The sequence below is a fragment of the Gorilla gorilla genome, chromosome 18 (assembly GCF_029281585.2).
Source record: "Gorilla gorilla gorilla isolate KB3781 chromosome 18, NHGRI_mGorGor1-v2.1_pri, whole genome shotgun sequence".
NCBI classification, from domain to species: Eukaryota; Metazoa; Chordata; class Mammalia; order Primates; family Hominidae; genus Gorilla; species Gorilla gorilla.
The window spans coordinates 11,306,744-11,320,093 of NC_073242.2; the positions used below are offsets into that span (position 1 = coordinate 11,306,744).

The following is a 13,350-nucleotide window of genomic DNA, read 5'->3' on the forward strand; positions in this document are numbered from 1 at the left end:
GACATCTAAACTAGGATAGATGACATAACTCTCACTCAGCAAAATATAAGTGCCATACCTCAAAGTAAACATGTAAGAGGTTCTCTTTCTATGTGGTCAAAAAAACAGTTTTAGTCTTGTTTGTGTCTGAATCATCTGTCCAGGTAATCATCTCAAATATACATTTTACCATGTTCCAGAATCCTACAGACCACCACACCTGTAGGCAAATAATAAAAGCATCCATTCTTCCACAGTGTGCTGGGTTTTTTAAAGGAAGTGTGGCAAACAGTTGTGTGTGTGCATGTGTGTATTTTGCCCTTGAAATGGATTATTTGTGTTAGTGGCATGCGAAGAAGCCATGTTGTCCCTAAACCAACAATTGAGGAAAAAATTATTTATTTATTTTTTCAAGACTGAGTCTTGGTCTGTCACCCAGGCTGGAGAGCATTGGCGCGATTTCTGCTCACTGCAACCTCCACCTCTCCTGGGTTCAAGCGATTCTCCTGCCTCAGCCTCCCAAGTAGCTGGGATTACAGGTGCATGCCACCACACCCAGCTAATTTTTGTATTTTTAGTAGAGACGGGGTTTCATCATGTTTGCCAGGATGATCTCGATCTCTTGACCTTGTGATCTGCCCACCTTGGCCTCCCAAAGTGTTGGGATTACAGGTGTGAGCCACTGTGCCTGACCAGGAAAATGCTTCTAATAAAGATGGGAAAAAACACAGAAGGCACAGTTGTAAGTCAGAAGAGTCTGGAATTATCAAGATTGTTATTTTCTGTTGTTCCTGGTTGCACATAATTATTTTATTCAGGGACTGTTGTTGCTGGGTTGTCAGAGAGCATTGTCTGGGGCTATATGGAAGGGTGAGATGTGATGAAGACCTTTTAATAGGTGTTACCTGTCTGGGGCCAAAACTGGAGTCCTGCTTTTCCCCTGAACAAGAAACAGTTTTAAATCCTGATAGTGTGCTGCCATCGAGGAGAATTTAAATGAATTGAGGGCTCTGATAATTCCAAGTGCAACAAACTTGGTCCAAGCAGCCTCCCCTTGCTTGATTGAAATCATACTCATTCAAAATCTGGTTACTTTTTCCGATACAATGAAAAACGTACAAGGGTAGAAATGGAAATTATCTTTCTAGGGATTGTGACTAAGTTTCAGTTGTGTTACAGGAAAAGGGTTCCTATCCGGACCCCAAGAGAGGATTCTTGGATCTTGTGCAAAAAAGAATTCAGGGCGAGTCCACAGTGCAAAGCAAAAGGAAGCTTATAAAGAAAGTAAAATGGGGAAAGTACAGCTACTCCATAGACAGTAGGATGTTCCCAAAAGTAAGAGGAGGAGCATGTCCACCCCTAGGTATAATACTTGTTTATATAGGATAAAAAAAATAAGATCATGGGGAAATGTGCTCTGCTACAAGGGTTTGTGATAAAGGATTAATTTTCTTAATTACTATATTTTGCAAGAATCAATATTATCTTTAAAGCAAATTTAGGAATGCTTCTGTTCACAAGATATTGGGATATCAGGACACTCCTAAAGTCTGGGTCTGTTTAGTAAACATAATCCATCTGTTTCCTTAACCACAAACATCTAGAGGCCAGGAATACCTAACTTTCTGGGAATGTAGTCCAGCAGGTCTTGGCCTCATTTTTCCTAGCCTTCACTTAAGATGGAGTTGCTGTGGTTCGAACACCTCTAATGGTTGTGGTGCTTGCATGCTGTTTATCTGCAAATTCTGAGCAGGTCACTTTGTACACAGGACAGTGTTATAGAAGGTGGACAGTGAAGAGGTGGTGGCTGTACTCTCCCAGAAGGAAGACAAACATTGGTTAACCACTGACAGGGTGTCCAGGGACAGTATTAGGTACCTGATACCTGCTTGGTACCAGTTACTCATCCTAATTGATGAGCAGAACGTGGAGATCACCACCCTTACGCAGCTTGCATGCACGCACCAGTAAGCGTCCTTCTCCTTCATTTCTGTGACTCAAGCTAATGATTTTTACATGAACCAGGGGAGGAACAGGGCAGCCCTCTTTACAAAAAAAATCCAAAATGATTGAAAGGAAGGATTGTAATGAAGGCAGGAATTAATAAAGAAATGAAGGGAGAGAGGAGAGGAAGAAGAGGGAGGGGAGAAAGGAAAAGGAGGAGGGAAGGACAGGAAGGAGGGAAGACAAAAGGAAGAAAGAGGGAGGGAAGGACAGGAGGGGAGGGAAGGACAGGAAGGAGGGAAGACAAAAGGAAGAAAGAGGGAGGGAAGGACAGGAGGGGAGGGAAGGACAGGAAGGAGGGAAGACAAAAGGAAGAAAGAGGGAGGGAAGGACAGGAGGGGAGGGAAGGACAGGAAGGAGGGAAGACAAAAGGAAGGAAGAGGGAGGGAAGGACAGGAGGGGAGGGAAGGACAGGAAGGAGGGAAGACAAAAGGAAGGAAGAAAAAGGGAGGGGAGAAGGAATAAAAAAGAAAGGAGCAAGTATAAGGAAGGAAGGAAGGAATGTAAGAAAGAAGGGAATGTGATCGATGAGCATTTTTCTAACTAGAGATTTCACGAAAGGGTCCCTTGGCCAGCCCTAGATTAACAAGAAAGAGATCACTGAAAATACCAACCACTCAGGACACTTGAATCCTCCAGCCCTTTCTCCATGAAGCCTCTGGCCCAAAGCATGACCTGTGGAACTCTTTTTTTTTTTTTTGCCAAGGGTACCTAGCCTTCCAGGAAGGCACTATTTAAGCCAGGAATTGATTTTCAGTCCTTCCTGTGTTCTTTTCACAAAATAAGAAGTCCCCCAATGTGCCCTGCTTGGGAGAGCCCAAAGAACCTCCTAGGAAGACTTGTAAATATCCTGCATCAGGAAATCCATTTTCTCCCTGTAAGGAAGAGGGTACAAAATGGAATCCTGGCTCCATGCTCTTAACAGCACGTGCTCCCCCCTCTCTCTCTCTTGCCAAGCTTCTGTTTCATGTTATATCTCAACATCTAAATCCTCCAAGAATTATTGTAAAAGCTGCTTGTGGCTGAGAGGGAGCTTGTCTGGCTCTCTCGGCTCCATAGCCAGTGATAATGAATGGGTCAGCATAATTACCGTGTTTCCTCACACAGGCAGCCAGCTGCTCTGCCAGATTGTGAATTTTTCATTTTCTTTATTTCAAAATCCAGGGTGTTCTTCTGAAAACTTAATAGTTGAACTGTGGCAAGACAGATTTGGAGTCAAAGCCATTCCCACTCATTTTCTCCCCAGTCCTGAAGCAAGCGTCTCATCTCTCATTACTTTTGGGCTTTTATGATATTAGGATTTACTCGTGTTCCCCATTAAGACCCCACACGTCTCTGCAGTTTCAAGCATACCAGTTGCCACGTGATCCAGGAAACTCGGGTGCTAGGAGATGGCAAAAAAAGTTAAATAAAATGGCATGATCTATCTTTAGCAAGAATAAAAAAGTTAAAAATAACCTTTATGGTCTTCTCAGATACAAATAGAAGGACGGAATCATTCTGGGTTCTACAGTCCTCGTATTTTACCCGCATTGTGATAGAAAGATGCGGTAGAATCCATAGAACGGGACGGCTGTGGGACCTTTAAGAACACACAGAATTCCAGATCATAGCCATTTGGTCTTCACTTTGGTCGGGTTCGGGGGTTTTATTTGGGCCCTTATAATTGCAAGAGTAATTTGGAATGGCTTCTGTGGCAAACCCCACCCGCTCCCTTCACCCACCATGTAAGTACAAACACCCTATCTATGGGTGTAGGTGGAATTCTTGGAGTTCTAAGTGCACTACGTGGTCACCCCGTCCAACCTCCTTGGTAGCAACCAGGGCCTCCAGTGAGGCTTCTCATGCACGTTTTTCCCTTCCAATTCTTTTGCCTTTTGCTCCTTCTGCAACCCTCACCTGGGTCCATGCATCAGTGTGTGTGGAAAGGACTCTGAATATTGGGGAGACATAAGGTGGAACGCTTCTACTCCTGAAGCTGATAGTGGGAAGGGAAAAAGCTCTTCTTGGCAGTTTGGATAGAGAGTGGAGACAACTTTAACATGAAATGAACTACAACCCCTGCCCCTTGAGAGGTTTGCTCTTCTGCAGAAAGCCTGGAAAAGGAGGTGGTTGTGCTGGGTTAACTAAGAGCGTTTCCTTCATGGTGGGCCTTTTGAGCCTTTACTGTGGCTCTCCTGGGACAGGGACTTCCCAAAAGCATTTTTTCAGAAAAGCATTCTCTGTGGACACAGTTTGGGAAACAATACCTGCTGCTTAGTGAGATGGGACAAGCGTAGTGAGTATGGTGAGAGAACTGGGAGGGTGAGAGAAGCGAACTGAGCTTGAAGGAAAAGTGGTTTGCTGACTCTATGGGCCCTGATGAGTTAGGATTTGCATGAGAAGGGAGGAAGGGCATCCCAGGTAGAGGAAACAGTGTTGGTTATCAGGGGACTAGGGTAACCATCAGGCATCCTCTGCGGACACAGTTTGGGAAACATTGCCTGCTACTTAGTGAGATGGGAGAAGTGTGGTCAGTATGCTCAGAGCACTGGGAGAGTCGGAGAAGCCAACTGAACTTAAAGGCAAAAGTGGTTTCCTGGCCCCATGGGCCCTGATGAGTTAGGATTTGCATGAAATGGGAGGATGGGAATCCCAGATAGAGGAAACAGCAGTAGTTATCAGGGGGCTGGGGTAATCATCAGGCTTAATTCCCCTTCCTAACTCCTCCTCACCTCCTCATCTTGCTCAGAATTTTACCCAAGGGAAGATATCCCTGCCCACATTCTTCTTCTTATATGAGAAAGAGTCTTGCTGTGTCAGTCAGGCTGGAATGCAGTGGTGCCATCTCGACTCACTACAACCTCCACCTCCCAGGTTCAAGCAATTCTCCTGCGTCAGCCTCCCAAGTAGCTGGAATTATAGGCATGCGCCACCACGCCTGACCAATTTTTGTATTTTTAGTAGAGATGGGGTTTCACCATATTGGCCAGGCTGGTCTCGAACTCCTGACCTCATGATCCACCTGCCTCAGCCTCCCAAAGTGCTGGGATTACAGGCATGAGCCACCGCGCCCAGCCCTCACATTCTCTTTCTCTTTTTAAGGGTCGGGGTCCCAGACTTATCCCGTATTTGTCATCATGCTGGTTGCCTTTGCCTTTAAATGCTGCACAGGAGTTCAGCAGCCTTATGAGATGTTGGTAATAAGCTGTTTCTCATGGCATGTGTGGCTTGTGCACTCATACCACATACATGTGTCAGTGGGAATACTTCAATTAGAAGTTTTAACAAGTGATATCTGTACATGAAGGAAACTGTGGAAAAATAGGATGGGCGAAAGTTATGAATAAAAACCACTCATGCAGTTCGGCCCCAGAGATTGCTAGCATGTGGAAAGTTGTGTATATGTGTATACAAATATGTTCATATCAGCATATGTACATATATGTATATATACATGCACACATTCGTACACATGCATATTCACATATGTGTATTTTGCGTGCAAATACACCTGTACATATATACATAGGTATATGATTGATAAGACATCACACATCTTGCAATCTCCCCTTTTAAAAATATGTTTGTGGGTTGGGCGTGGTTGGTCCATAACTGTTATCTCAGCACTTTGGGAGGTGGACACAGGAGGACTGCTTGAACCCAGGACTTCAAGACCAGCCGGGGCAACATAGGGAGATCCCCATCTCTACAAAACATTAAAAAATTAGCCAGGTGTGGTAGCACACTCCTATCTATGGTCCCAGCTACTTGGGAGGCTGAGGTAGGAGGATCACTTGAGCCCTGGAAGTCGAGGGTGCAGTGAGCCGTGATTGCACCACTGCCCTCCAGCCTGGGTGACAGAGCCAGTCTCTGTCTCAAATAAATTCATTAATTAAATACTCATGCAGTGAGCTTTTCTCCCGTTATATAGAATTATTTGCAAATGTTTGTCAGTCACCACATTCTCCTGGGCAAAGGGCCCACTGTGTTAACTACTCATCGTCTCTGGAGTCCCACCCTGGCCACCGAGCTGCTCTCTGCTTTTTAACCTCTTGACTCCGGGAAGTGGGCGGGGGTCCTGCTGAGACCCTGTGCAGGGACAAGGGTTCCCGGGGCAGTTCCCGCCACAGCAGGGTGTGCATCTGACAGCCTGTGCTCTCTCTCTCTCCTCTTGCCCCGCAGTGCCAGGCTTCCCGTATCCAGCAGCCACCGCCGCGGCCGCCTACCGAGGGGCGCACCTGCGAGGCCGCGGTCGCACCGTGTACAACACCTTCAGGGCCGCGGCGCCCCCGCCCCCGATCCCGGCCTATGGCGGGTAAGTGGGGCAGCCTCCTGGGTGGGCCTCCCTGCACCAGCCCTCCCTCCCCAGAGGCACGGAGCTGTTTGCGAGCGCATGATGGTCTTGATTCCCCCTCCGCCACCCCCAGAACCGCCCCCAGCATGCAGCCCGGCTGCGCACCTGCAGTGGAGCACCTTGCTAAGAGTATTGAAAAATGAGTGTAATTTGTCCTGTCATGGTTGGTGCCTTTAAGCATTCTACATGTCACATGTTGTTATGTAAATTCTCTTTGAGACTGAATGCTGGAGAACAGAGAAATGGTTACAGCCAAAGATGTATTTCTGATGATTGCAAACATCTGGTTATTAAGGAGGTTGGACCACATTTGCCCCTTGAATTCCTCCACAGAAAGACGTGAGGTTTTCATACATAAAAATCACTGGGGTGGTCTTGCTCGCCTCCCCAGGGATATCTTGGCTTCAAGGGTCACGAACCTTTGCCTGCAAAGAGAAAATTAGGTGTTGAGTCACATGCAAACATACAAGAATTAATGCAATTGGAGTTAAGATGCGTTGTAGTTGCATTTTCCAAAATGGCATTTGCCTTCCTTTCTCCTCTGTGGGAACAATGCAGATTAGTTTGTTTCCCATTGCCAATTTGGTCCTTCTCTGCATAGACTTTGATATTGCCAGGCGAATGTCAAGGAATGGTGTGAATGCTCAGTAAAAGAAAAAAAATGATACTGGTGTGTTTGGTGGCAGTCTTGAAATGCTAGTCTGTCCCTCTTTTAAGGCTCCTGCTAGAATATTCCTGCACCTCTGCAGCCAGGGAGAAAGGGATACCTCCAAGGCAGTGGCCCTAGACCAGGGGACATCTGCAAGGTCTAGAGACATTTTTGGTTGTCACAACAGGAATGGAGAGATGCTATGTCCTCTATTGGGTAGAGTCTAGGGATGTTGTTTGACAGCCCCCAACAAGAAAGAATTATCAGACTCAAAGTCAGTCATGCTGCAGCTGAGAAACCCTGCTCTATGTTAAATTCAGCGATCCCCAGAAAGCCTGACACGAGGCTTCCCTGGCCAGTGACTGGCTTTCTGGTGTGTAGAAGAAAATATGGCTGCATTTAAGACTGTGAAAAGGGTTAAATGCCCTTTTTATAGCTCTGTTGCTTGTAAATCTTTCAGAAAATCTACATTAGCCTAGATCATCTATTATACTCGTGACAAAAAGAAACACTTTTTTTCATTACATATTCATTCTAAACCAGAGCATTTGAAATGTTTCAAAAATAAACGCAATAAAGTTAATGGAAAAAAGAAATGAGAGTAGGCAAAACCATCAGAGAAGGGAAAGTTAAGGAAAAGTAGTAAAACAATGTCCATCAAATTTCTTGTGTAGTCATTTGAATTGGGTCAACTTTGAGCTTCTTGGACAAAACAAGAGCTCTCTCTATGCATACACATATTTTAACTGAAAAGATGGTGGATAGTAACAAACCAAGAATGAACTGGCTTTAAATTCTCCCTAATGCCTGTCAAATGTATTTGCATGTCTTAAGCCTTTTATGTGACCATGCAATATAAGGAATTGTTGATAGTATAATTTTTATCTCTGGTATCACAGCAGTGAGCCCATTTTATGGATCCAGAAATGTAAAAATAAAGATTTGTTATTCCCAAGATCATGTAATGAGTTATGAAGGAAAAGGAAAATCCCAAGTTACCTTTGGGCTCATGTAATTACTAAAGCAAGATTTGTATGCTATAAATGCAAAATTGCACTTATACCACATTCGTTTGAAAATTGTTCTCAGTACATGGCAGTTGAAGTGTTTAAGTATATCTACCATCAGTATCTCACTACTATATTGAAGAGCAAAAGAAATAATAGAGGAAAATTATATGGCTTATCCTCACATGAACAATTTATAAACATCTCAGAATGACACACCTGCTGTAAAATCAAAATTAGCTAACTTATAATGAACATGCTCTTTGCTGGGAATAACCATGCATAACTAATTAATGCCATGTTTCACCAGGGAGAGACACAGGCATTTCCAAATGATGAAACAATGTGTTTGCAACTACTTGGGATGAAAATTAATTTTAATATTCCAGCAATATCTGTGATCAGTTTGGTTATAGTGGTGGATTATGCCTCCTTGCCGATAATACTATGGCTGGAATTCTAAAGCCGTACTTGGAAGCAAGATCAAATTCTCAGCAGAGAAGCAGGAGCCCCAGCAGGACTAAGATTGCAAGCATTCATGTCTGCAATAACCTATTAGAGCAAGGTACTGGTCAAAAAGAAGGAAATTCATCTGGTTGCCTGGGTGTTTCACTGGATTACAAACTTCTGGGAATGAATTGGCATGGAATGAAAAACTTTGAGCCCACCATCTTAGAGGTTTCCTTTTCCTCTGGAATAAACAGATTAGGCTGCAGGAGATGGCAAGGGGATGGCTCCTCTTGGAAAGGAAGAGAGCAGAGTGGGACCCAGGGCAGGAGCTGGCTGGAAGAGCAAGAACCCCTATCTTGTGTTCAGGGAAAGCAAGTAGCATAGAGGTTAGAAATACTTGTTTTCAGAAAGTAACATCATCAGGATTCAGGTGGTCCAGAGTGTGGATTTCCTGTAGCCTTTTATCTCTAAAGTCCTTTGGAGGAAAACTAAGATTTGACTGACGTCTTTACCCCAGCCCAGTGCAGCTCACCCTATGACTCACACCTATCGTGTTTTAGGCACTGTTGTGTGCTAAAGAGACAAGTGGCACCTTTATAGGTATTTCTTCTGGTTGGGGCAGGGGGTGACATGCAAGCCACCAATTTCAATAAATGTGATAAGTGATACAAGAGGATATTGTGTGAACACTAGGGAAAGGTCCTTAGCCCAGCTTGGGTGTTTACAGAAGGCATCCCAGAAGAGAAGAAATATGGGATATATATAAGTCCAAACATTTCCTAAATTGCCACAGTGAAATCTTATCCTGTGACCCCTCCTCTACCCACACCCCTAGCAATCTCCTTCTTTTCTAAGATGTCACCTAAGAAACTACATTTAAGAATTTGTTTCCACTGTCACCAATTGAAGGCATATCTGCCAACGTAAATCTGTTCTTCCTGAAGTATCCAATATGAATCTGTATTGTTACTAAAATACCAGTCAAAAAGTTGTCCTAGGTCCATGCATGGCTTCCACATTTTTTTCCTCCTGGGAGATTGAAGAAAATTTCCTTTAGGATCTCCATGGCTACCTTTATGGAAGCTTGGGTAACCCTTGGAGGTATCCAACATAAAGATAGTCACACCACTAGAGTCCCTAAGGATGCCCTACATTCATCCATTTCCTTTTAAAAAAAATTTTTTTTTGAGATGGAGTCTCACTCTGTCACCCAGGCTTGAGTGCAATGGCATGATCTCGACGACTCACTGCAACCTCCACCTCCTGGGTTCAAGTGATTCTCCCACCTCAGCCTCCTAAGTAGCTGGGATTACAGGTGCCCGCCACGACACCTGGCTAATTTTTGCATTTTTAATAGAGATGGGGTTTCACCATGTTGGCCAGGCTGGTCTTGAACTCCTGACCTCAGGTGATCCGCCCATCTGGGCCTCCCAAAGTGCTGGGATTATAGGCGTGAGCCACTGCGCCCAGACATTCATCAATTTCCTTTTATTGATTTGCCTTTTCCTTCCATGTCTTGATATTTTCTGAAGCCCTTCCATGCAGCTGAAGAACATAGGTTATGAAGAGGCCCTTTTTTGTCTCACATGCCTAAATAGAAACCTCTTGGGACATTAACACATGATGGTTCCTCCAGGGGTAGGGAGAGTTGTGGACCATGGTGGGATCATAGGTACAAGTGGAAAACCCTATACCATACCAACCAACTCCCAATTGATTGCCAACATCAACTGAATGAGACTGAAGAGTTAGAAAGTAATGTCTACATAGTCTATGGAATTTTATAGTCCTAGGAGGACACTGGATTTAAGGTAAATAAGACTGGGCCCCAATATTCTACCCATACTGGCTTGGATAACTTACTTAATGTCTATAGACACAGTTTGCTTAAGCAAGAGTGGGGGATATATCTGCCCCCATAGAGTTGATAGAGGGTGAAGTAGGGAAATCCATGTAAGGTGACAACTTGGTCCATCTTATGACATGCATTCAGTGAACTGTACCTACTGTTCTCCAGGTTGATGAACTTAGCGACTTTATTAACCACCCATAGTCTTCTTTCTCAACATCCCCTTTTGCTTGTGATTGAGTACAAAAGAAGATCCCATGTCTCTCCCTCTATGCATTATTTATCTTTGCTAGGGGGCACTTGCACTTTCACAGACCTCCATTTCCTTCAAGCCACAGAAATGGTTGAGGCATTTGCATTGCTTATGGAATATGTAGATTGAAAATACAATATTGAGTAGGGAACAGTCACAGAGCAGAGTTGAGTTTCCCTATTTCTCCTTGCATTTGATCCTGGACTCAATTTGACTGAGAAGCCACAATGCCCAGTCTAGCCTCCTATGACTCACATTTGGGAGGAATTACCCATCAGGTAATTGCTGTTCAGGGAACTCACAAGCTGATTATCTATGCATCAAGACAGCAGGTAGAGGCTTTGGAGACAAACCCTGTAGACTTAGTATCTTTGATGTTAGAAAACAGCAGCTAAATCCCAATCCCCTCCCTCAAAGAGGAACTCCATGAGTACCTATTATGTACCATGCATATTTCATGTGAGTAAAATGGGGTGCTCTAATGGAGCATCACATGAGTTATTTTTGAGATGGAGTCTTGCTCTGTCACCCAGGCTGAAATGCAGTGGTACAATCTCTGCTCACTGCAACCTCCTCCTCCTGGGTCCAAGCAATTCTTCGGTCTTCAGCTTCCCAGGTAGCTGGGATTATAGGCACATGCCACCACACCCAGCTAATTTTGTATTTTTAGGAGAGACAGGGTATCACCATATTGGCCAGGCTGGTCTCAAACTCCTGACCTCAAGGGATCTGCCCACCTCACCCTCCCAAAGTGCTGGGATTACAGGCATGTGCCATGGCCCCCCGGCCACGTTTTTATTATTATTCTAAGCCTAAGCATCTAGTGTCAGCTGTAGGCTTTTGGTCTTGTTCTCTAGATATCTCTGAGCAAGATTTTCTGCCCTTTCTCAGGTAATTGTCATACATCTGTGTAAACTTCCCAGAGTTACCTTGAGAAGTATTTGAGAAGACTCTATACTATTTGGGGTATAGGAAAGATAGAGCAGTATCCCAGGAGAAAACTTAAAGCTGGTCAGTGGAAGAACAAATAGATCCTTTGGAAATGTTTTCATGTTAAGTCCTAAAAAAGCCTCCAACAACAGTCTCTGGGACTATGGGCATATCTTTCTGTGTACAGATCAGCCATGGTTTCTCGTTTTATCTTCTAAATATCTAAATCCCCAACCTGTATTATCTGATGCTTAGGAACTGTATTTAGTATAAATACTAGGAACAAAAGTCATCATTACCCATTCTCAGAATACTTTAGACACAGGGGCATCCAATCTTTTGGTTTCCCTGGGACACACTGAAAGAATTGACTTGGGCCACACATAAGATACACATACACTAACTACAGCTGATGAGCAAAAGAAGAAAAAAAAAGAATCTCATAATGTTTTAAGAAAGTTAATGAATTTGTGTTGGGGCTGCATTCAAAGCTGTCCTGGGCCACATGCAGCCTTTGGGCTGCAGTTTGGACAAGCTTCCTTTGCAGAATTCTTTTTATAAAGTGTGACTTCTTATTTGCTAGTTTTAAAATGTAATCCAAACAGCCTCTGAATAGCATGAACTTATAGACAAACATCATGAATAAGTGGTCTTTAAAGCCTTTTTTTGGAGGGGAGAATGTGAAAAGACATTTTCACAGATGCCTTTAATAATCTGATTAAAAATTCTCTAGGAAAATACGTACAAACAGCACACACACACCCAAATTCTATACAAATGCCAGCGAGTTTCTGATCCCCCCAATATCCATTAAAAAATAGTGGTATTTGAACACGTTAAAAAGTTTATTTTCTAGTTGGAAGGGGCCTCAGGGTAGAACAAATGTAAACAGCCTTTTCTATAAGAATATACTTGTGGCTGGTATATATTATATTACACGAGCAGATTGTATAGTTTGGGCATTTTATACTTTTTTTTTTAAAGTAAACTAATTTTCTATAGTGCAGTCACTCCCTGCTTGCATTCATTCAAATATTTAACTACTGGTATTACTTTTCTAAGAAAATAAGATGTGCATTTGCCTTATGTCCTTGCAAAAGCATATTGAGTCCCAATGTGATTGACAAACAATACAATTACCTTTGCATGGCTAGACGGACCATCTCTGCATTGAAATATGACTGCACCTGTTTAGTGCGCAGTGGTAACTCCCTTCTCTCCTAACTGTTCCGTGGTTAATTTATCTATAGCTGCACCGCAGACATGGATCCCTGTGCCTCTTTCCCTGCATATCTTATATTTTAAGTGCAGCTGTTTGATGAGGCTTTAAAAATTATTTGGATACATTTTTGGAAACTAGCATGAGGCTTTGTGATGAGAACTTTCCTGTAACCAGCTCCTCCATTAGAATATGACCTAGGAGGCTGACCTTCAGTTTTGTCTCAAATGTAAAGTAAAATAACACTTGGAGGATGGTGTTGCATAGAGCCATGATTCTCATATTCCTGGGACCAATAGCATCAGCATCATCTGTTAACTTGTTAGAAATGTAAGCTCTTAGATGCTGTCATCCGGATCTATTCAATCAGAACCTGTTGGCTGGGCATGGGGCCCAGCCATCTGTGTTTCAAAAGTCCTCCAGGTGATTCTGCTACACATTCAAGTTTGACCACCACTGCCTGCCATAGTACTTAAGAGTTTGCACTGTGGAGCCGGACTCCCTGGGCTCAAATCTCAGCTCAGACAATACCCAACTCTCTTTCAGTTTTTACATGTCTACAGAGGCGATGATCATATTGTCCATCTCATAGGGGTATTCTAAGGACTGAGTGGGATCATGAGCACAGAAAGCCTAGACTAGGGACTGATCCATGGTAAGTGTTCTGCAAATGT

At 43.6% G+C, this 13,350-nt stretch overlaps 1 protein-coding gene across 33 annotated transcripts in view; it reads left to right on the plus strand.

Annotated features, from left to right (window-relative positions):
• The window catches only part of RBFOX1 (RNA binding fox-1 homolog 1), a 2,483,553-nt gene that overhangs the window by 2,418,038 nt on the left and 52,165 nt on the right, over positions 1–13,350 (plus strand). For all 33 annotated transcript variants that reach the window (XM_063699486.1, XM_019012245.4, XM_019012254.4 and 30 more), the window contains one exon: positions 6,148–6,280. In XM_063699486.1, the coding sequence (XP_063555556.1) occupies positions 6,148–6,280 (133 nt within the window). The remainder of the gene's footprint in view (positions 1–6,147; positions 6,281–13,350) is intronic.